We start from the raw sequence: 25,595 nt of genomic DNA, 5'->3' as shown, positions 1-25,595 counted from the left end.
CTTCAACGTTTAAATGCTCAAAAAGTATTCACTTAAAAATTAAAAAGGATACGTATTCATTATATCTTTCAAATGAGAAAACGCCGCTAAAATCAAAACTAAGACTAAAAAGTGAGTGATGTTTAACATGATTCGTATGGGGAGAAACCCGTTTCACTGCAGTTTAAATATTACTACTAAAACAAAGTATATTTACTTGTAAGCATCTTGAGAAACATTGATCTTTCCTGGTGCCCCGGTGGTCTCAGTTCGTGAGGTCAAGTTCACTGTGTTGCCGAACAGGCAGTAGCGAGGCATGCGGTGACCTATGACCCCGGTCACCACCTCTCCTGAGTGTATACCTATAGAGATCCTCTGCGGAAAAAACATACGTACAATTTGAGTAAAGGCATAATAATGTTTGTAAAGAGTAAACACTTCAGTCATCAATTTTATCTCGTCAAAAAAGTGTTAATACTATAAATAATGTTAATGACTACTATAAATAATTACATATATTTAAAAAGCAATAATTGCTGGTGTTTGAAATTGACGAGGAGGCAGACAGCCGAGGTTTATAAGAACAGGAAATTAATATCCGGGAAGCGGCAGCGACAAACTGCATGGGTAGCTTTTTAAATTACTTTACCTGTTACAACAGCAAATGCTACATTTGCTTACTTAGTAAACAATGTAAATAAATACATATTCTCAAGAGAAGAGATGCACTTTTTGGATTAAAAAACTTAATAATTTTATCACATGCAAAGATCTCTTGATTTATGCTGAATGAATAGTTTTATATACATATACTATAATAGTACGTTACAGAAATACTAAAAAAAAGTACTACGATTTTTTTACACATCGAGTATTAAAAAAATTAAGCTGCATTTTAATGTTTAATAAACAATGAGATTTTTCATTTTGATCAAATTGTCATGTGCCTCCCACTGCAAAACAATAAATCTTCTTCACATTATTGTAAAACTATTCTATTTTGTTAATATGCAGTCGTGAAAATCCTTATAATTAACTAATCAAATACCTGTAAATACAATATATTTTCTTTGAATGTACAAGAATAAAATCTTTCCACTTATTTTCTAGTTCCTATATCATCTATTTTGTGTTTATGCGGAGGTGAAATATCTTTCCAACTTACCATTTCTTAATTCCTTTCTGAGTTACCACTTGCGAGTAAATTTAAGTGAAAATGAGGTCTCTTCCCTTAAAAAGTAAAAACTAGTTTTGTTTTGCAATTTGGACGAACATAATCCTGTATTTTGAATGGTATTTCGTCTCTGATTGAATGATGATACCTCTATCAGCAATAGGTACTAAGTCCTACGAAATTCCAACATGACGAACGTCATTAAATTTAATTTCATAGAACATTATTTAAGACTTATAGAATATATTTTATGTCAAAAGAATCATTCAATGTTTGAGCCGGTGTCTTTCAAGTTGAAGGGTTTTTTAGTTTTAGTTCATCTCTATGACAAAACTGTTACACACACTAAAGCAACGTCTTAAAGAAGTACTATATCTTACAATGGGTACTCCATCGTCATCCAGCACCTCCCTGCTGAGGTCCATGATATCCAAGGCCAGCTTGGCGATACACCGCGCATGCGTATTGCATGGTTCTGGTAGCCCGCTCACTGCCATGTACTTGTCTCCCACCGTCTCCACCTGCCGGTAAACCATTGATAATTAACACTAACATCAGAAGTCGTACATATCGGCCTTCTCAACTTAAGTAACAAATCACTGTTATAATTATAGGCTGCTTATCTGATTAATTGTTAGCATTAGAATCATACACACACAAAGAAAAAGAATCAACAGTGTTGTATATTATCGTAAGAATTCACATTCTACAGAAAACATTGCATTCATAATATATATAGAAGATTGAAAATATAATTTTAACTCGATTTACTGAACCAAATTCTTTATCCCTTGATAACAGAGAACTGAAACATGTTATGAAGCCTGCTTCGTTTGGCGACCGTTACTAAATTTGTATTTAATAATTGAATTTTACGTAGTGATCAAGTCACCCTGATGTAGTGTTAAATAAATACGGCTGTATAGTATATTATATTTCTTTCACCACGATCAAACCAAGAAAACATTCTCATTATTTCAGAAATCCCGAAAAAAAGTTGATATCTATTTTCGGTTTGAAAGTGTATTTAAGATAGTTTTAAGATCTCTTTATAGAGTTCACCTTGCTTGTTTTTGGTTAAATAGAAGTAAGCAAACTTACATCCGATTTATGTTTAATTATTGACTGAGTGTGAAATGAATAATTTATTGAATGAGTTCGAAGTACTGTTACTATCTACGAGTGATTAATCCTCAAAGGTAATAATTCTAGCTCCGTGATCAAAGAAACAAGAATTCCTGAAGTTTAATGTGCAGACTAAGTGTTTTCCATTCAGAGTGCAGAGTCTGAAATCCATTACTGTAACAAATTTGAATCCTGGGGTCAACGTTCGTCTGAAGAAACCAAAAAAAGTGGGCGACGAAGACATTCTAAACGGACTCTAAGCATCATTTCAACATCACAGTTTAAAACCGGAATATCATAAGAAAATACGGTGACGGAGAGTTCGTTTTGAATGTCTACGACGCCCACTTTTAAACTCTCTTCAGATGGAAATCAACTCCAAATTCCAGGAGTTAAGTCTGAGTTAGATTTCAGATGCTGCACTGAGTAGAAGGTAGTCTCGTAGTTAACGCTGTCTCGTAGTTAACGTAGTTAACGCTGTCTCGTAGTTAACGCTGTCTCGTAGTTAACGGTAAAGTACCAAAAATTCTAAACAGTTTTAAAGATAAAATGTGGGAAGACGTTTTGGTCACTCGGGATAAATTGCTATCAAAATGTGCAATGTTGTTTAGTGATAACTTTATGAAAAATAAAAAACAACTATACTAAACGACGAAAAACTAACATTGTATTATAAAGGTATGTTACCTTATATACATTTGGATTCTTCTTGGGGTCTGTGAGGACGTCAAACCTGGTGTACAGTCTGTTTAGGAGAGTGACGATCTTCATCGCTCCGGCAGCGTCCGTGTGGTTGGCACAATATTTACTGAACCCCACTATACCAGAGAACATGACAGTAACGGGGTCGAACCTCTTAGGAGGCACTGGACGGCGGTGTCTCAACTCGTTGGCAACACTGATGGGCAGGACTGAGTATAGCAACCTGCAACACACAATACTTGCTAAACTCGACTATACCAGAGAACGTTCTTTGACGGGGTCGAACCTCTTAGGAGGCACGGGACCGGGCATGTGGTCTCAACTCGTTTGGCAACCACCGATGGGTAGAACTGTGTATAGCAACTAGCAAACACATATTACTTTGCTAAACTCGATTATACCAAGAGAACGTTTTAATAACGTGGTTGAACCTCCTAGGAGGCACGGGACGGCGGTAAGTCCTTCCAAAACTCGTTTGCAACACTGATGGCACAGGACAGGACTGATGTATAGCAAACCTGCAACACATATTACTTGCTGGAAGCCCGACTATACCAGAGAACGTTCAATAACGGTTTGAACACCTCCTAGGAAAGCACGGGACGGGCGGTGTTTCAACTCGTTGGCCAACACTGCATGGGCGGAGTGACTTAGAGTTATAGAGAAAACCTGCAAACACATATATACCTTTGCTAAACTCTATTTCACCAGAGATACCGTTCAATGACGTGGTTTCAAGCCTCCTTTGGACGGCACGGGGGACCGGCGGTGTCTCCAGCTCGTTAGGCAAAACACTGAGATGGGCAGGGACTGAGTATAGCAAACCTTGCAAACACATATTTAACTTTGCACTAAACTCGATTTCACCAGAGAACGTTCAATGACGTGGTTGGAACCTCCTAGTGAAGGCACGGGACTGCGGTGGATCTCAACTCGTTGGCAACCACTGATGGGCAGGACTGAGTATATCAACCTTGCAACACATATTAACTTTGCCTAAACTCGATTATACCAGAGAACGTTTCAATAACGTGGTTGAATCCTCCTAGGAGGAGGCACGGACGGCGGTGTCTCAATTCTCGTTTGGCAACACTGATGGGCAGGACTGAGTATAAGTCAACCTGCAACGTCATATTACTTGCAGAACCACGACTATACCACCAGAACCGTTCAAAAACGTGGTTGAACCTCCTAGGAGGCACTGGGACGGGCGGGTGTCTCATCTCGTTTGGCAACACTCGATGGGCAGGACTGAGTATAGGCAACCTGCAACCACATATTACTTGCTAAACTCGATTTCACCAGAGAACGTTCAATGGACGTGGTTGAACCTCCTAGGATGCACGGTGGACGGGCGGTTGTCTCAAACTCGTTGGCAACACTGAAGGCAGCAGACTGAGTAATAGCAACCTTGCAACACAATATTAGCTTGCTAAGACTCGATTATACCAGTAGAACGTTCCAATTAAACGTGGTTTGAGATTCTCCTAGGAGGCACGGGACGGCGGTGTCTCATCTCGTTCGGCAACACTGATGGGCAGGACTGAGTATTCATGCAACCTGCAAACACACAATACTTGCTAAACTCGATTATACCAGAGAACGTTCTACAATAACGTGGTTGGAAAAACCTCCTAGGAGGCACGTGACGGCGGTGGTCCTCTATCTCGTTTGTGCAACTCTGATGGGGCAGGACTGAGTATAGCAACCTACAACCAGCATATTACTTGCTGAACCCGACTATACCATGAGAACGTATCAATAAACGTATGATTGAACCTCCTAGGAAGCACGGGGACGGCGTGTGTTTCAACTCGTTGGCAACACGGATGGGCAGGACTTGTGTATAGCAACCTGCAACACATTAGTACTTGCTAAACACGATTTCACCAGAAGAACGTTTCAATGACGTAGGATATCAAAACCTTCCTAGGAGGCCACGGGACGGCGGTGGTCTCAACTCGTTGGGCAACACTGATGGGCAGGACTGAGTATAGCAACCTTGCAAACACATACTATTACTTGCCTAAACGACTCGATTATACCAGGAGAACGCTTCAATAACGTGGGGGGGGGTTGAATCTCCTAGGGAGGCACGGGGACGGCGGTGTCTCATCTCGTTTGGCAACACTGATGGGGCAGGACTGAGTTATAGGCAACCTGCCAACGGTCATAATTACATGCGGAAACCCGACTATACCAGAGAACCGATCAATAACGTGTGTTGAATCCTCCTAAGGAGGCAACGGGACGGCGGTGTCTCATCTCGTTTGGCAACACAGATGATGGGCAGGACTGAGTAGTAAGCAACCTGGCATCGTCATATTAACTTGGCTGGAAACCGACTATACCCACAGAACGTTTCAATAACGTGGTTGAGAACCCTCCTAGGAGGCACGGGAACGGCGGTGTCTCATCTCGTTGGCAAACACTGATGGGCAGGACTGAGTATAGCAACCTGCAACACATATTACTTGCTAAACTCGATTTCACCAGAGAACGTTCTTTGACGTGGTTGAACCTCTTAGGAGGCACGGGATGGCAGTGTCTCAACTCGTGGGAAACACTGATAGGCAGGGCTGAGTACAGCAACCTCCAATACACAATATTTGCTGAGCTTGAATATACGAGGGGACATGACACAATTGACTTTTTAAATAAGACTTTGAAATTTTATCGTTTATACGTAATTAGCTGATTCCACAAAATAAATACTGATTCTTGATAAAAATATCCGTGCGTTGAACTACACTGAATTCCTGCGACACAGAGGACTGAAGATTATATTTATTTGTTGTAAAAGACGAACAACAGGTTTTTTAAGACGCTCGTAAAAACTCATCAAATCATTTTAAAACTGTTTACAATGTTGATTTTATGGAGAAATTCGCTGAATTAACAATTCTACGATAATCTGATCTTTCACAAGTACACCGCCTTCAGTACACACATTTAAATAAACCCTCTATATGATTATCAATGAAGTGAGGGAACAGTATATTAAATTATATTAAAAAAGTTGATTTTAATAACTACTTTAAACATAAAAAGTTTACTATTTAGATTCACAAAGTATAAACAATTTTCTGAGGTAATTTTTTCCGATAAGAATTATAAATCCAATGATGATCTACAATGACATTTTTTTAATAATTAAAGTTCAGAAACACGATAATGTTCAACAAAGTTTGTTGTTTTGACAATATTGAGCGATGAGTCTGCTAAAGCCGCGCTCGCATACTGTGCTGTCACCTCGCGGTGATCTCGTGAACTACAAGAGCTTCTTAATAATTAGAGTACGATTGTTATAAAAGATTCCATACAACAAAACATCGCTGCTTTAATGTGTATTCCAAATCGTCTAAATAATTTTACTATAAAATATAGTTAAGTTTCGAGCAATATCGGTAAAATATCAATGATCTCATTTATTTACTAAGTGCTACAAACACTTATAATTCAAGGACTGGAAAAATTGTATTTCTGTACATTTGTCTGCGCACTTGACATATCTGTAAAGAACTAACTTATAGACTTGAAACATTGCATGAAGTTTCATTTTTATATAAGCAACGATGATGGTACATGGCACTCCATAGAATTTCTTGAACGTTACCGAACATTTTTGCATTGGTGTTGGGTAACCATGATGGATACGAGAAAACAAATGATGTACAATAATATGACATTTTAACATGTGACCTAGTAAAATATATAGCTATAGACTTGAAATTTTGAAAGAAATTTCAGCCAAGGCTGTTAAGCGACACATGGTGTGACGAGATTTTACCTTGTAATGTTATTGTACGGAAATTGCCAATTTTCAGTGTAATTTACCAAAATATTCGAAGGATTAAAAAGAATCATAGGATAACATAAATCAGACTAAACCGTTTTTGAATATTTTGCAATAACTTTAGTAAATAGTTTTAGGAATTTTACTCTATTTGTAATGACATGGAGTGGTAGAACGAAAGAAAACGTTAGTTGTTGTAAAGGATATACAGTATGCAATATTGTGATAAATACAGTGTGATTCACGAAGCTATGCAGAAACTGTAGGAGCTAATTCTACATGTAAATAATGAAAAATGTTAAATCAGCATGGGTCGGCAAATGCGTTGTTAGCGAGTTACGGCTAGCGAAAGATTTCGCCCGGATTTCAGCTCACTATGTAAAACGAAGTCTTCCTGAAATTTTGGAAATAATACAGGTCCCAATACTGTAAGATAAGTAGTTTTTGAGCAAATCGGTATCAAATGCAAAAAAATGGAGTGGTAAACACATTTTACATATTACAGATTTTATTAGCAATAATTTAGAATTTATTAGCAATAAATTTTTAAAGCACCAAGAAAGACATCAAAATTTTAAAATAAAACCTGGAAAAAATTTTATTTTGAACAAAACTGTATAAATAAAGTACAAAGAAATCGAATGTCATAAACATAATACTATTGAGATCGAAACAAAAAAAATATAATGTAATTTTTAAACAAAAACATAATTTTATAATTTGTATACAATATATTTGTGTGTATTAAATGTAATATGAAACACCAGATTTGCTAATATCACTGTAGTATTCTTGACACAAATACGGTCCACCAGTAAGCGACTAAAATCTGCCCTGGGAAACATCACATGCTGCTCATTGTTTTCACCGGGCTTTATCCACAATAATCACAAATATTGTTTTCAGTACCGTGTATTTACATATTAAATTGAATTTCAAATACATAAAATTTGTTATCCTGTTTTATGCAAGAATCTTTTAAACTATGATAATGTAAAACACACATACAGCTTAGCTAATATCACTGTAATATTCTCGACACAAATACACACAAATATTATTTCCAGTAAGCGACTAAAAGCTTCCCTGGGAAACATCACATGCTGTTCATTGTTTTCACCGAGCTTTATCCACAATAATCACAAATATTGTTTTCAGCACCATGTGTTTACATATTAAATTGAATTTCCTTCCCATTAAATTTGTTATCGTGTTTTATGCAAGATTCTTTTAAACTATGATAATTTAAAACACACAATACAGCTTTCCTAATATCACTGTAATATTCTCGACACAAATACGGTCCACCAGTAAGCGACTAAAAGCTGCTCTGGGAAACTTCACATGCTGTTCATTGTTTTCAACAGGCTTTATCCACAATAATCACAAATATTATTGACAGCACCGTGTTTACGTGTTAAATTCAATTTCCAGCGCATTACATTTGTTATAATGTTTTATTTAATACGTTTATAGCGTAAAACAAACAATACAGCTTAGCTAATATAACTGTAAAATTCTCGACACAAATACGGTCCACCAGTAAGCGACTAAAAGCTGCCCTGGGAAACATTACATGCTGCTCATTGTTTTCACCGGGCTTTATCCACAATAATCACAAATATTGTTTTCAGAACCGTGTGTTTACATATTAAATTGAATTTCAAGAACATAAATTTGTTATTCTGTTTTATGCAAGATTATTTTAAACCATGAAAATTTAAAACACACAATACAGCTTTGCTAATATCACTGTAATATTCTCGACACAAATACTGTCCACCAGTAAGCGACTAAAAGCTGCTCTGGGAAACTTCACATGCTGTTCATTGTTTTCAACAGGCTTTATCCACAATAATCACAAATATTGTTTTCAGCACCGTGTTTACGTGTTAAATTAAATTTGCAGCACATAAAAATTGTATTAATCATATTTTATGCAAGATTATATTAAATTGCTAAATAAATAAGTTGTGTATATACACTAAATTCTATAAAATATACGTAATAGGATTTGTATGTGAAATATATAATTAATTAATATTATAATATTTCCATTTTAATAATGTTATTGAGGATTGGTTTATAAAACGAAGAGAGTAAATATTGGAATGTACATTTTTTTAATTACTGGAAAGGTTTGTAAATCCATTTTGTAATGCTGAACAGCCTATTACTTAATAAAAATAGATCAAATTCACCACTTTAATTTATTTATAATTAAAAATTACGTTGTTCAAATGTTTTAAATTGAAAGTTGTGATCCATCGCAAATGGAAAATTTTGCTTAAATAAATAATTTACTGTCTGGTTAGTTGATTTATGTGGTGAAAATAAGTATTAAACACAAAATTTCACAACAAAAAACTGGAAAATTAAAAATATTCAAAGCACCCACACAAAAAATGTATTTTTAGATCAAGATAAAAAGGTAATCAAAAGCATTTTTATTCGTTATTAGAAAAAAATTGTACAGTTATTTTATTCTTTATGGAAAGAGTGTTAATAATGCATAAATTAAAATTAATAATGCTGATATATTTTCACGAATATGCATATAATTTGTATTATATACATGAAATCCTTAGACCTAAATCACCAGTGTTTTTTGGTTTTGTCTATGTTACCGTTTGGTGTGTTATAATTAAACACTTGTTTTATTTTAGCCAGGTCCAAGAAAGTCAGGTAATAAACCTCATACCACGTCTAGCCAGAAGATACCGAATCCGTGTCATCTGCAAATAGAAACATTTTCCACAGATGTCTAATTTTGATAGATTATTAATATAAATTGAAAACAAAAGAGGTCTAAGAGAACTGCCTTGTATAACGCCATAATCAATATTTGTACGTCTACTTTTGACGTCGAGCTGGTACTCGTATAAGAACTGTATACTGAGCATTTCTAGTTTGTTAATCAGTTTTGATCTAGTTATCTATAAAATCAAATCCTTTGGCCAAATCTAGATAAGTGATCATAACTTTCTTTTTAGCACCAATTTCATTTGTGATGTGTTAAGATACTTCAAATAAAGTATCTGAAATATTTTGAGCTGGCGTAAGTCGTATTGAAATTTGGATAAAATACTAATGTCAACTATATATTTATGTTACTGATTTTTAAGTTTTTTTAAAGAACTTTTTATACAGATACTATTAAAGATATTGTTCTGAAATTGGACACAATCGATTTAAAACCGGATTTACGGACTGGAATCACCTTAGTTATTTGGTAGGCATTTGGAAACTTCAGCCTAAAAACTCAAATTAGTGATTTGTATCACGGATGAAACAGTACTAAAACATTTCCCTTTATCACTCGTATGTTGAAATAGAATCCAATTCAAATGTGAAGTCAGATTTCACTGTAAACTAAAGATAGTTCTAACCGAAATGAGGGAAGGATTAGGGATGAACCCCCTAGATTCACTTAAGTTCTAAATACACTCAGCTTTAAGGGATACTCCTTGTCGGTTTATGACACTCCCGAGAGGGGCAGCGTCTAGTACAATAATCAGACGCGCAATTGGTTTAAATTTGATTATAATTAAACCAGAAAACATGTATAAGTAGGTCGAGTGTTATACAGCTGAATAGCTTTTTCTACGTAACTTTGGCTCTTCATGTGGTCAGTTGCGTACGATTTCGGTTTCGAACAGTTTCATGCCAAATTCGTATATAGTCCTCAAAAATATTTAGATATCGTACCTGAATATAAAAAAGTAAAACAATTATTTTCATTCTACGTTAAATTACAGGCGTTAAAGGAAAAGATTTGGACTGTTTAGTTATGAGACCCGAATAAAATCAGCTGTACATGTACATACCTGAGTTATAGCTGTAAGGGATTAATGAGTTCTTAATCTGTAAAAAAGCTTAATTTTGTTAGTAGCAATATTTGAAAATGTCATATTTTTAATATATATATTGATTTAAAAGCATAAAATTCTTAAGCCATACATTAATAAACCAAGTACGTAAACGTACTTTTCAAGATTAACAAAAACGTAACATTTTCACATTTTTACAGATTCCCTTAAATTTTCAGCTTTAAACGTGTGTCATTTTATGTAAAAAGGTAACAAGTTTGAACTCTTTCATTTCAAGGTGGATATCTTAAAGGGCTATGAATAAATAACTAAAATGTTGCCTAAACCTAAAAACGATTTCCAACTGTATAGAATTTGGAAAGGTGACTGACGTAGTTCATTATAGTGAAATATCTTATAAATTTGGATGAAATCATAATTTGTTCTTCTCAAATGGAGGAAGTAAGTCGGTTTAAAATTATAACACATTCAATGATTACTAATACAGAATTTAAAGACAGATTTCGTTTTTAAATTTTATTTATGTACTTTATTCACAACTTGAAGGATATTACTTAATTTTAGAGTTCAACTCATCGTTTCCATTTTGAAAAAGATGTTGAATGGTTTATATTTTTAAGCTAGTGCCTAGGAACTTAATTAGTGATGTTTTAGAGCAGCGGCTTACGAAAGTGGTCCTAAAGTTAGACATTTCTTTGGAATTGAAAGCCAAAGATACTAAATTATGAACTGGTGAATACGAATCCAGACGAAGAGCAAATATTTCGTTAACTATGGATTTCCTGATTTGTGCGCTGGATTCAACAATCAGTAAGAACAAAGAAATGTAAACAAACAGTACGGGTTCATAGGGTTTTTTAATCAAGCTCTAGTCTAATGGGAACTGGTGTTCCTGATATACTTGATTACTATATCCAGCGTTCCAGACAGAATGAAATACCTAAAGGTTGATTAAATAATTAATGTGAACAAAAGTACTTTAGTAAAACATTTTGGTTCAGCATTAAAAATATGAATCATACGTGTTTAACTTACCTACATATTAAGTGAATCTTTAAATTCGTTTATAAATGGTATGTTGACTAATCAAAGTAGCTTTTATTGTTGACGTTAACCCGCACCACAGTTCAAAAGCCACGTAGTCACACGGAACTGCCGGATTATGGAGCTTATTAACTTTAGTACGTCATCAGGTGGTAAGTGGTACCTGCCAAGTTACATAAACTTCTCCCATTACTACCATGCTATCATACTATCTCGTTGCCTTATCAAAGTAGCTTTGATTGTTGACGTTAACCCGTACCACAGTTCAAAAGCCACGTAGTCACACGGAACTGCCGTATTATGGAGCTTATTAACTTTAGTACGTCATCAGGTGGTAAGTGGTACCTGCCAAGTTACATAAACTTCTCCCATTACAACCGTGCTATCATACTATCTCGTTGACTTATCAAAGTAGCTTTGATTGTTGACGTTAACCCGTACCGCAGTTCAAAAGCCACGTAGTCACACGGAACTGCCGTATTATGGAGCTTATTAACTTTAGTACGTCATAAGGTGGTAAGCTTTGATTGTTGACGTTAACCCGTACCGCAGTTCAAAAGCCACTTAGTCATACGGAACTGCCGTATTATGGAGGTTATTAACTTTAATACGTCATAAGGTGGTAAGTGGTACCTGCCAAGTTACATAAACTTGTCCCATTACTACCGTGCTTATCATACTATCTCGTTGCCTTATCAAAGTAGCTTTGATTGTTGACGTTAACCCGTACCACAGTTCAAAAGCCACGTAGTCACACGGAACTGCCGTATTATGGAGCTTATTAACTTTAGTACGTCATCAGGTGGTAAGTGGTACCTGCCAAGTTACATAAACTTCTCAAATTACTACCGTGCTATCATACTATCTCGTTGACTTATCAAAGTAGCTTTGATTGTTGACGTTAACCCGTACCACAGTTCAAAAGCCACGTAATCACACGGAACTGCCATAATATGGAAGATATTAACTTTAATACGTCATCAGGTGGTAAGTGGTACCTGCCAAGTTACATAAACTTCTCCCATTACTATCGTGCTATCATACTATCTCGTTGCAGAATAGATTTTATATGAAAACACGCAATATGCAATATTTATCAGACATAAAGAGTTTATCAATTTATCTGCACTAGGCTTCATTATACAAAAAAATTAAGTTTTTTTCATAATTTCCGAGATTAGTATATCCGAAGAAAAAAAACGTAGGTAATTTATTCGGTAGAAAATCTGAAAAGTAAAATTTTAGATAGCACATAGTTCCTACTTCAATTACATTAAAACTATTTTTACACATATAACATTCCTTGTATTCTTGGGGTATACATAAAGTATAAAAAATGCATTGCTGTATTTATTAACTTTTTTGATTTTCAAAATTATGCAAGTTTCATTAACGATGTGCAAGCCATTAAGTTAAACACAAAGCTCAAGATAAAACTGATAAAAGATGCTGTAACATTCGTTAAACACTGTCTACAAGATTTTTAAAACAATACAAAAATTATTAGAAACGAAGTTACGAAATTCCTCAAGTTTGTGAAACAATATTTGGATGGCAAACACATTAGGTCCAGGAGGTCTGGTATGCCTAGTAGGAATCGTGACTGATGTGTGAATATATCCCTACTTGTTTAAGCGAGACAGGTAGACCAGGTCTAAGAAAACCAACTGTTCATGAAATCCATTTTCATTAAGTCCAGGAGGTCTGGTATGCCTAGTAGGATTCGTGACTGATGTGTGAATATGTCCCTACTTGTTTAAGCGAGACAGGTAGACCAGGTCTAAGAAAACCAACTGTTCATGAAATCCATTTTCATTAAGTCCAGGAGGTCTGGTATGCCTAGTAGGATTCGTGACTGATGTGTGAATATGTCCCTACTTGTTTAAGCGAGACAGGTAGACCAGGTCTAAAGAAAACCAACTGTTCATGAAATCCATTTTCATTAAGTCCAGGAGGTCTGGTATGCCTAGTAGGATTCGTGACTGATGTGTGAATATGTCCCTACTTGTTTAAGCGAGACAGGTAGACCAGGTCTAAGAAAACCAACTGTTCATGAAATCCATTTTCATTAAGTCCAGGAGGTCTGGTATGCCTAGTAGGATTCGTGACTGATGTGTGAATATGTCCCTATTTGTTTAAGCGAGACAGGTAGACCAGGTCTAAGAAAACCAACTGTTCATGAAATCCATTTTCATTAAGTCCAGGAGGTCTGGTATGCCTAAGTAGGATTCGTGACTGATGTGTGAATATGTCCCTATTTGTTTAAGCGAGACAGGTAGACCAGGTCTAAGAAAACCAACTGTTCATGAAATCCATTTTCATTAAGTCCAGGAGGTCTGGTATGCCTAGTAGGATTCGTGACTGATGTGTGAATATGTCCCTATTTGTTTAAGCGAGACAGGTAGACCAGGTCTAAGAAAACCAACTGTTCATGAAATCCATTTTCATTAAGTCCAGGAGGTCTGGTATGCCTAGTAGGATTCGTGACTGATGTGTGAATATGTCCCTATTTGTTTAAGCGAGACAGGTAGACCAGGTCTAAGAAAACCAACTGTTCATGAAATCCATTTTCATTAAGTCCAGGAGGTCTGGTATGCCTAGTAGGATTCGTGACTGATGTGTGAATATGTCCCTATTTGTTTTAAGCGAGACAGGTAGACCAGGTCTAAGAAAACCAACTGTTTCATGAAATCCATTTTCATTAAGTCCAGGAGGTCTGGTATGCCTAGTAGGATTCGTGACTGATGTGTGAATATGTCCCTATTTGTTTAAGCGAGACAGGTAGACCAGGTCTAAGAAAACCAACTGTTCATGAAATCCATTTTCATTAAGTCCAGGAGGTCTGGTATGCCTAGTAGGATTCGTGACTGATGTGTGAATATGTCCCTACTTGTTTAAGCGAGACAGGTAGACCAGGTCTAAGAAAACCAACTGTTCATGAAATCCATTTTCATTAAGTCCAGGAGGTCTGGTATGCCTAGTAGGATTCGTGACTGATGTGTGAATATGTCCCTATTTGTTTAAGCGAGACAGGTAGACCAGGTCTAAGAAAACCAACTGTTCATGAAATCCATTTTCATTAAGTCCAGGAGGTCTGGTATGCCTAGTAGGATTCGTGACTGATGTGTGAATATGTCCCTATTTGTTTAAGCGAGACAGGTAGACCAGGTCTAAGAAAACCAACTGTTCATGAAATCCATTTTCAATCATGATGACATGATCACAACCAGACGATGGGTATCGTTTGAAATTATGAACTTTACTTTACCCCGTTCAACTATCATCATATTTGTTTAAATTGTCTGAACAGTCATAATATTGTAGTATAAACAAACGGAAAATATAATAATTTAGAGGGCCTTCCCTCTAGGTAGAAATGTAAATTACTCATTTTAATATGAATTTCAATTTGATGAGCCCTAGGAAGGAAAACTCTCTTCTGAAATACTCAGTAGATGAATTAAAACATATAATTAAATCGTAGTTTCTACTCACATATCAAAAGCTAACGATATGAATTGATAAAGTATTCAAGAATTTGTAGTTTCCATAAAAAATACTTACTCTGTATATTTAAATTCTTTTCTGTTCTACTTTCCTTACTTTAAGAAGGTTGAAAAGTGATTTGTCGACCTGTTGACAGCTATGTCATCCGTGTTGTTTCTTCATGATTGATGAACAACAGTTTAGAGGGAGTTAGTCTCTAAAGGAACGAAAGAACCCACGTAAATATTTTATTGGAAAAGTTGCACATCCTCAAAGTTTCACAAGTGCTTGGAAGTTGACAAGACAATTTGTTGTTGTAAAACCAATTCCGACACTATCCGCGGGGATCACCTTACAACGATATTCCAAGGGCAATATACTGGAATATCTAGATATTCATGATTTAACTAATGATTTGAATTTTTACTCAAACAAAAAAAAACAATTACAGTTCAATTTTCATTCTTTGAGTTGTTATTTTACCTATTATCTAATTGCAAATGGAGGTTTCTGAATGGTAAAGGAGAATGTAATTAAGGATTTTTATATTTATTTCCAAAGGAATGTCGATATAATTTGTTTAATAATAACAATGACTTATTGTAATATCTATAGAAATATCTAATATATTACACATCCAAAAAGGGTTTTAAAAGTATGTAAAGCAAAGATGTCTTATTTTACCAGGCGAAGTTAAAGGCTAAGAAGCCTCTCTAACACTTAACCTGGGGACCAACGGCTTAAGGGTGACTTCCGAACCACCACCAATGGCCGGGCAGGCGGGCTGCTTGCAAGGACAGAATCGCTCAGCAGTCAGCCATCCAAGCAGCAGCCACGCTCGACGTTGCTTTATCTGGTTATCTTGCAATAACAGTTTTACTTGCTACACTGCGCCATTGGACAAATGAAATGAAAAATGCCTATTTTCAGGGAGAGTTAGGCTTCGCCTTCTCTGTTACTTATCCTCAACCACTAAGAGAGATTAGTATACTTTTTCGCTTAATAGTTTATTTTCGAATCATAAGCTTTCGGTTATAAGCTAACCAAGTATGCACTGGCATGATATCAGCGGAAGTTCCTTGTATCATGCCATATTCAATGGCATACTGACCTGTCCGTCTTCTGCTTCTCGCCGTCCAGCAGCCGGTAGGTCTGCTGCAGTTTGTCCGTCAGCAGCTCCAGGTTGCGGGTCAGCTTGTAGTCAGCCTCGAACTGCTCCGACATCAACACGAGGTCCCTCGTCGCATCGTGTACGGGAATATCGCTTATGTACAGTCCTCGTCTAGTAACAGTCACTTTAGTTAGTTAGTAACACAATGTATTAGTTACCCAAGAGATAACTCATACAGTTTTATAAATATATTGAGGCACCTCAAAACGGGCACTTGGACTGCCATTTGTGCATTGAGAGGTAGCAAATATTTGAACGGCAACAATCAAAGTTATGTGGCGCAGCCCTAGCATCGAACCTCAGAACTAACTGAAATATTCCTCGGTACCTCAGCATACACCCTTCATATGAATGATGTCTCCTGTGTAGCTAATACAATCAAATATAGTAGTTTGAAAATCGATTAAAAGTCTCAATAATATACGATTCATTTGGATCTTAGTTAAAGAATTTGGTAGTTTTAGAAAAAAATTATTTTAATGACAAAACTCCATTAAGCTAAATCTTAACTATGGTTAAATAACAATTACTGTCTAACTAATAAAATACTGTAAAATTTATAGTATTTTACCCAGCGAAAACCATTACTGAAGGTATGTATTAAGTGTTCATGCCACATCCAAAATACTGTATTTTTTATATTTTTCTAGGTAAAATATTTATTTCGCCATTATTGCCATTTTCAGCCATTACCATGGATCTGCAATTTTATTCTTTTAACGTATTGTTCTATTTAAGTTTTTATTTAAAATAAAAACAACAATTTTTGTGTGTGAGAAAATAAAATTAGATTTAACATATTTATGTCTAAATTTATTTGAATAAAGTAATACTGCGTATCAAATTAGATTCTTATATTTTAGTTCTCTATTTAAGATAAAAATGAGATAAAAAGACGGTTTGTCCCAGTATGGAGCAGGGACCCAACATCTTAAGTCCCAACACCCCATTTGTATTTGGAAATAAGTTAACATGACAGGTCAAGTATTTTTCCAGAAAATTACAAAGTACAATACAGTAAATAAAGAGTATGAGGACGGGTTTCCCCATGTGTTATGTAATTTTCTCATTACATAACACTGCGAAAATTTCTAATTTTGGTTTCCACCAAGTGATTCTGAAAGAACTTACTGCAGTCTTCCTCACAAAACTACACTATTATTTGAGTCTACTTAACGTTATAATCATATGTGTAGGTAAAGCAGTATTGAAATACTTGTTACTAAAACCTAAAATTGTACGATTATTATAGAATACTCCTACCTCAATACTCACGCAAAATACACTTTACCAGTAAAATACTATTACAAAATAGAAGAGATTTTTGTTGAAGTAATTAGAAAGGTCACGTGTAGTTGTTGTAATATTATATCAACATATTTCTTGAACTTGAATAATTAATTGAGCTGAATCAACATAAGTATATCATCATTAGAAATTATCAGCAACCAGATAGGCGGTAGAGTAATATTTATAATATATACATTAAGTAAGTATTAGAAATTTGTACCTGACAAGATCATCCAAGTTCATGACACTCGGATAACACACGAACATGATGAGGTCGGTCTCAGGTATTGACAACATTTGACCCTGCAACATGTTTAGCAATGAAGAAACAAAAACACTTTCTGAAACATGTTTTAAAGTTTCAAAATTTATAATAGTAAGTTATTATTAATGGATATTGGTACATATGTAATAAAATTATTTTCTTTAAAAATATAAATTTGAAAAGTGATATTTCTTTCTAACCAAATTCCATTTTCTGCCTACTGACTGAAGAGGGTCTTCAGTTGAAGATGTAAGTAAATTTCATCTTCGAACAGAAATTGCGAATATGAATGGAGAAAGTAAGGTGGAAATTGTCGGAAGTGCGGAGATGAGAGGTCGGATGTCGGCCAGTACTGACTCTACCTCGACCCTCCAATAACGATAAAACCCGAAAGTATTAAGTTAACAGTAAATTGTCGACTGATTTCCCCGTGGATTTGCGTCAGGGATCAGGAGATTGTTGCTGTCACGAGTCAAAGTTGTTACTGAAAACAGCTCATTTCGATGCAGGAACCGAAATTTACTTTAGTTGAATCTGCATGTATTCACTTTCAATCACGAAAAATGTGCGACGTTCTTCTTCGATCATTTCCAGCTAGATTTCTTTAGATATTATACAATAATGGTTATCTTACAAGGATATTTTAATTCATCTATAATTTTGAATGTTTTTAAAAGAACATGTGTTAGTAACAAACTCGGCACATTAAAATGGTAGATATTAGATCAGTAATATTTTCGTTCCTATTTTTTAAAACTGCCTAATTCAATAATAAACAGTTTACCTAAAATAATCTTCTGAATAATATTTCGCTTATGTACACACAGAAACTACGTAAAATTAAAGCAGGTAATGGGTGTAATAGAGTATTTAAAAGTAGGCTTTACTAAATAAAAATCATCTTCAATTAGTTCCAAAAGAAAAGTGGTCGATTTCGAAGACTTTTTTGCCTTATATTTAAAACAATTATAGCAGACGACGTATTTTAAAATATTAAAAAATTAACGTATTTTAAAATATTCAAAAATTATCGTATTTTAAAAATATTTTGAATGAGACGTCTCTCATGAATCCTCGACAAACATAAGGGCATGAAAGTTTTTGAACTTGAATATGTTCTAATGTAATTAACTCAAGGTCGCAATACCACACCCGACTATTAAATAGAGCTGGTGGTTGTGGTTGCGGTAAAGTAGAGCTATATACCACAGTACCTGGTAGTAGATCGTGTGGTTGTGCTTTCAATCTGATTAAAACTCAATTTTCTACGATGGTTTCATACATTTAGCGTGTACTGCAAACTATCTTGCTGTGCCAACTTTACTACTGCCACCGTATTCTGAAGAGATATAATTATCGTTAAGAATTTCAACAACGTGATGTAAGACAAAACGAGAGATCTGCTAAAACCCATCTGAATATACAGAGTGGACGGCAAGACTTGTATTAAGTTAGTTAGAGGATTGGGAATAACTGTTTCAGCATTCCATGTATTTTAGTAATCAGCTGTTTTAACTAAACACAATTTTAAAGAACAGGTCACTCTCCTTTTTAAGCCTTAATCTGTCCGTCCTTATACAGCTCAGCCAACGGCTCTCCTTCCGATCTTAAGATTAAAACTCTAGAAGCCAGTTCGGCAAATCGCTTTAGTCGAACGCATTTCAATTAATACCAGTTATGTATAAGAAAATAATGGTTTTATATACCTAAAATCACCGTAAAAATAAATGAATTATTTATATAAAATAAACAAAAGTCAATGGGATGCATTAAAGGTTTAGTAAAAAGGGTAACTTTTTATATGATTGCCGCAATCAAATACGGATACCAGATCTCGCGCAGCTCCTACAAAGTGGTCATCTTATTCTACTATGTAACTTCATATAGATCTGTAACTCTTAGATATGTAATTGTGATTCCGGTAAATAGCAGAAACATTGTCCAAACCGATAAAGAATTGGCTCACAATTTGAAGCCTGATACACTACACGTGGTCCATTTATTTTGTTACAATATAAAACAAGAAAAATTACAAATACCGAATTGTTAATTAGTCAACTTCTAATTATTGTTCAAAAGTGGTGAAAATATCCAACTAAATGGATATTCCACAATGCATACATCCTGCAGATGAAAGGTAACTTCAAAACCAGAAGCTATTAGTGAACTAGAATAATACCTGTTTAGGATATCTGTAAAACAATCCAACATGTGGTGTATCTTTATGAGGTGTATTTTTTATATAAGTAATTTTTGCTTTAAGTATGTCATACCAGTTCACTAAATACATTTCAATAGATATTTGGAGTTAGGCCAAAGCATTTAACTTCTTCTCTACATGACACTTCGGTTTAATCTGCGTTAATATTTTGCTAATTTACTCCAAACTACTCCTTACTCGTAATAAACTTTAACATCCACAAATCTGGCTCAAGGGCCGGATTAAAAAAAATTAACTTGAGTTTTCCTTATAAGAACAATGTTAAACCACATGCAGCTTTAAGCCCTTTATTGATCACAAGGTTAAGGGAGATGTTTCATTTTAAAGGTAACCACAGGCCTTTAGGTTTTTCTTTAGTATATACTTTATAATATTAAAACGATGAAGTACAACAACGTTCGAGATTTGTTTTAATAACCCGAAAAACTTTGCTAAATACTAAATAGCTTTTAGATGCGTATTGATTATAACATAAAAATAAGATATATCCCATAAATATGTGACTAAAAATATAGGATTAAAAATGCACGAGGTTTAGGTTATTGTACTTATATTAAAATACTCAAGGTCATTTTTTATTCAGCATAACACTGACTACGATCGTCTTTCAAAAGTATTCCTTACGAAATAAGCAAATTGTAAGCGACGGGTTCCATACTTACAGATGTAAGTATAAACTTACAGAAACCACTAACTTAACGTATTAGGCTGTAGTAAAGTTGACGACTACTCCACTGAACGAACTAGCCGTATCGTATTACGAGAGGGTGACATCAAGTGGTCGTAAATGTGATAAAGGGACCATTGAGAGTGTTTGTCCCGTAACTCAACCTTAGAACCAACAGAGTGGCTGACATACAGAGAGCTGGCTGTTCACATTGATGTTTAATAACTCGAAGAGAGTAAGAAATGAGTTTGTTTGGTAATATTCTATATTTTGTTTGTACAACAAAGTACTCACGGTATTGGACTCGAATTTTTTAACATCATTGTGGAAACATTCTTAATATTTATTATTCTATAGTTCACTATTTTCTCCTTTAAAAAATAAACACTATAATACATACATCTTGTACCTCTGTACAAACCGTTACTTTTTAAGGTTTTCTATCAATTTTTGTGGAGTACTTGCTAACAGTTTTTGAAAAAAATATGACTACTCCTAAACAGTTTTTGTAATGTCCTGGCAATAAAGACTTTGAATTTGAAATATGAAAAAGGAGCTGAGAAACCCCACATTCCACTTCATTTTTAAAGGACCTTTAATTTGCTTCCGGAGTGACAGGTTTTCAGGATGGGTAAGGTTGATGGTAGGGGCCACCTTCTGAGGAGATTCAATGAGGAGGGATAGATGTTATCATTATTTTCAACTTTAAAGAAGGGGACTCTGTTCCAGTCTCTCCATACAAAGCGGGTAGAGAAAATTACTTCCTCGCGTTCGTCAGCACTTAAAACTAAGGGAGTTCCACTCCCCAGAAGGTTCACTTCTGGCTAGTTTATACCTTCCAGTTGAACCCACACTGGGTACAGCAAAAACCGTTGTGTCACTTAAATTTGGGCAACCTTATAGACGTCCTGCAGCGGCAAATCATTAACAGCAAATGTCGAGATTCCGAGGCGCAAGGGTAATTCGACAGGTCTAGTCTACTGCAGGAGATGACTGGATTTGGTAGGGCTCGTTCCCTAAGAGTCAAAGGTTCTTGCCAGTCCAGACATAAGAGTGTGCCGCCTCATGCCTGCTTTGACTGGAGAGGCTGGTTCAGAGCTGGCTTCCTCTTCCGAGGGGACATGACTTGCGATTAGAGCCCTAAATTTTCCCTCATGAATCTCGACAGGAGGCGGCCCCTACCACCAACCTTACTCATCCAGAATATCCAGGAAGCAGCGCAAAGGTCCTTATAGGACTAGGTGCAATTTTCTAAGCTTGTTGTCCCAAGAGAACAAAAGAGTAAATTCCACCTATTGCAAGTAACGTCAACCCAACATAAGACTAGACCGATTGATACTCTTTTCTACCCTAACATCTAAAAGTTTTCAGTTAGTGATGTTCCCCTCTTTGTCACAAATATATTTGTCAGAATAAGTAGTAGTATACATTGCCAATTTATTGCCTAGACGAGTCAATTTATTGAAATGTATTTAAAAACAACTTTTCTTAATAATTCCGCACATAATCATCAATATTAAATCCACGTTCCTATAAAAAAAGACAAAGAAGCAAACCTTGAGGCGGAGAGAAGAGAACTCGTGAGAAGAAACTGTGACCATCACATCTTCCTTGGACTTCAGGACATACACGGTGTTGATGTGGGCGAGGATGTTATCGAATGTCAGGTCTAGATGAGGGCGAACCTGTAACATACACATGAACAATGATTCACTAAAGCTATATTAAATTTATTACAAGAACAAAAAGGTACAAACTGACTTACTTTCAAGTGAAGTACACGATCAGTTCAGTAAATTATATTTTACTGTCTTTAATTTCGAAGTGAAGAAAATTAATGAAGAATTAAAACATAACACCAGGGCAACATAAAATGTAACTATGCATTTCTAATTAGAGTTTATAAAAATAAAGAGAATAACCGAACATTCTATACTGTTTGAAAGATTAAAATGTGAAAAATAAAAATTGTGAAAGATGAATTCAGAGTATATACAATGTCTGGGAACACAATATTTAAATGTAATATTTCTTTAACCTTAGCAGATACAATTTTCAAACTTTATTCAATGTTAAACTGCTAACTGAATTACTTTTTATGCAACAATCATCACTGGTCTACATTAGGAGGCCTTTGGTATTGTCATGCATAACGTAAAAGCAAGCAAAGGCAATATGCATATCATTTTCAAGGTATTTACTATTAGAATGTAATACCACAAACAATACTTCAAAAGTTTTTTCCTTACAAAGTGGCGGATATAATAAACATTGTACCTTAAACGACCGCCATTTTGTATAGGATAAATGTTTTAGGAATCACTCTAATGAATAAATAATTTCAAATACTGACCTTAAGTGCACTAGTTTCTAATAAGAGTGATTCCAAAGCGCCCCCCCCCCCCCACGGTAGATGGAATGATGGTTTTTGCATATAAAGGTAGATAAGATAACTGTGTAACATTGTATGAAGTTTATAAATTGTGTCTGGTAAGGTTAAAAAGATATGAAGGTGATTCCAGACATTTACGCACCCTGTATATAAAGCAGGGGATAAAAACCTGTAGATTATTATTTTCAAAAAGAGTACATACTTTGAAATGCAACTTAAAATGATGAATCACATAGAAATGCATTTGTAACATATATTGGGCAAAATTTATTTTCACGATACTCAAATTATTTGTGAAAATAAATTTTCTAGTTTATATTCCAGCTGAACAGAGAAAATATTTTCCAACAAATTATTTTATGCATTTGAAAATAGATGGAACGAATACACAAGAAATATGGATAGCATAAATGCAAACTTAAGTGAAGATTTAAAGCACTTCTAGTGCTTATAATATAAGCTAGACGGTAAAAACATTACATTTTAAGTTGAAATCTGTAATCCGCGAGAATAATGTGACAACAGAATCGGCTCAAATAATGGCGGAGTTCCCTCTTATATCTCGTAGAGACACCTCCAGTTTAGTAAAATGTATTCAGCCTATTACCATATCCCTTGGCAATATTGTCAGATTTGGTCTTACTGGCTGTAAGGTGCCAGTAAACACAAAATTGTGCCAAAAATACACAATCTTTATTGCTTTACAAATATAATATTAACGCCCCTTACAGACCATGTACTTTGTGCATAAATTATGTTCAAACTATATATTCTGAATAAACAATTTCTGCTGTTAACGATTTTGGCGAATTTAAATTATAATTTATGACCTTTCTAAAGCTTTAGCTGCGTGCATCATAAAACAATTTTCGAAATGCTCTCAGACTCTATGTAAGACTGAAACCATTTAGAGGTCATATACTCGTACTTTTTCCCTAAAGTATGTTGGTAAACTTAAAATTCTATAAGAAAATATATCATGGTGTCGAAAAAAATATGTTGATGTAGCCACACAACTCGTAAAATATGCAGTCAAGATTTTGGATGCATGTTAATGTGTTTTGTATACTTTATGACCTTTCTAAAGCTATAATTGCGTGCACCATAAAGCAATTTTCAGTAGTACTAAATTGGTACACGGCCTAACGCTCAAAATCCTCTCAGGCTATCTGTGCGACAGAAACCATTTAATGCAGTTAAGAGTCATCATAAGAAATAATGGGGTTCCACAAGGCGCTATTTTTCGCTCAGTGTTACCAACCATATATTAGTAATCTGAATATGTCTATTCAAAACGGAAATATGGTTCAATATACTGATAATACAACTCTCTGTTTAAAGCACGTAAAGAGAGCTAGAAATAAATTATTTAATTTAATATGAATTATTTTGGATTAATCTAAAACCAATGACATAAGTCCAATGTATATGATGGAAGCGATACTACTTTCTTCTTTCTAATCGGAGGTTACCAAGAAGACTTTCTAATCGACCTGTTTGGTTTGACATGTAAAACACTGTTTTTGTAAAGTTTCTAAGATTTTACGAAGATGAAGCTCAGCAGACGTTCTTTGTTTTAAGGGATGTCTTATGGATATTAAAACTATAGTAATCTTTAAATATTCTGTTCCTCAAAAGTTGCAAAAATGAATTACTACGGTTACGTAAATTCTCTCATGAAGAGATCACGAAAGAAATGGGAAGTGGGAAAACATCACTCAAAATTATTGTTAAACTAAAAATGTATTAACTGTATTAATGAAATGTATTAATGTATTAACTGTAATATTGTTGTACAGAGGTCCCTTGAGGGAGCTAAAGTTATGATGATTGATGAGATTATCCTATCTCTACATTCCTATTGTTACCCTATAATGTAGGTACATGAACAGTAAAAGTAATGGTATATTACAGACAGTTAAAACAAAATTTAAATATAGTTACAGTTTTCATGACTTAAACCTTTTTTACACACAATCGCTATTCACTCTTTATGCTTTGTTCACGCTAGTATTTATGAAAAGCAAGTCCAAAAACATTTATATGGAAAATATGAATAATAACTCAGAACAAACTGTTAACTTTGCTATATGTGCTTTGAACAAATATTAAAGAAAACTTGAAGACATCAAACTATTGGCTAACTTGAATCCCTTCTCGGAATAAGGTTACATAAGAAAGAAAAGGATCATATGTGTTGTTTTATCCTTAGTTCAATGCATAGACAATATTTTAAATGTCTCTGTTCAGTGTTATTTACAACAATGCGATTTTAAATCTGCAAAACTGATATTCTACAGGTAAATTATTATAGCACATCCCTTATATAGCATGATCGTTACCATAGGTATGACATAATGTTTGTTATCTCAATAATAAATAACACAGGTAAATACTAATTTGATTTCATGAATGTATTGCGAGCTTTACTAGAGTGAAATATAATCATAGAT

General features: G+C 34.8%; 1 protein-coding gene across 1 annotated transcript in view; it reads right to left on the bottom strand.

Moving 5' to 3' along the window:
• Nucleotides 1-25,595, bottom strand: part of LOC124357875 (guanylate cyclase soluble subunit beta-1) — an 824,835-nt gene that overhangs the window by 5,043 nt on the left and 794,197 nt on the right. The window contains exons 8-13 of the mRNA XM_046809961.1: nucleotides 22,307-22,435; nucleotides 17,818-17,900; nucleotides 16,248-16,418; nucleotides 2,966-3,203; nucleotides 1,534-1,674; nucleotides 197-354 (exon numbers count right to left, since the gene is read on the bottom strand). Coding sequence (XP_046665917.1) covers nucleotides 197-354; nucleotides 1,534-1,674; nucleotides 2,966-3,203; nucleotides 16,248-16,418; nucleotides 17,818-17,900; nucleotides 22,307-22,435 — 920 coding nt within the window. The remainder of the gene's footprint in view (nucleotides 1-196; nucleotides 355-1,533; nucleotides 1,675-2,965; nucleotides 3,204-16,247; nucleotides 16,419-17,817; nucleotides 17,901-22,306; nucleotides 22,436-25,595) is intronic.

This window comes from Homalodisca vitripennis, chromosome 3 (assembly GCF_021130785.1).
Source record: "Homalodisca vitripennis isolate AUS2020 chromosome 3, UT_GWSS_2.1, whole genome shotgun sequence".
Classification (NCBI taxonomy): Eukaryota; Metazoa; Arthropoda; class Insecta; order Hemiptera; family Cicadellidae; genus Homalodisca; species Homalodisca vitripennis.
This window is presented reverse-complemented; position numbering and strand designations above follow the sequence as displayed.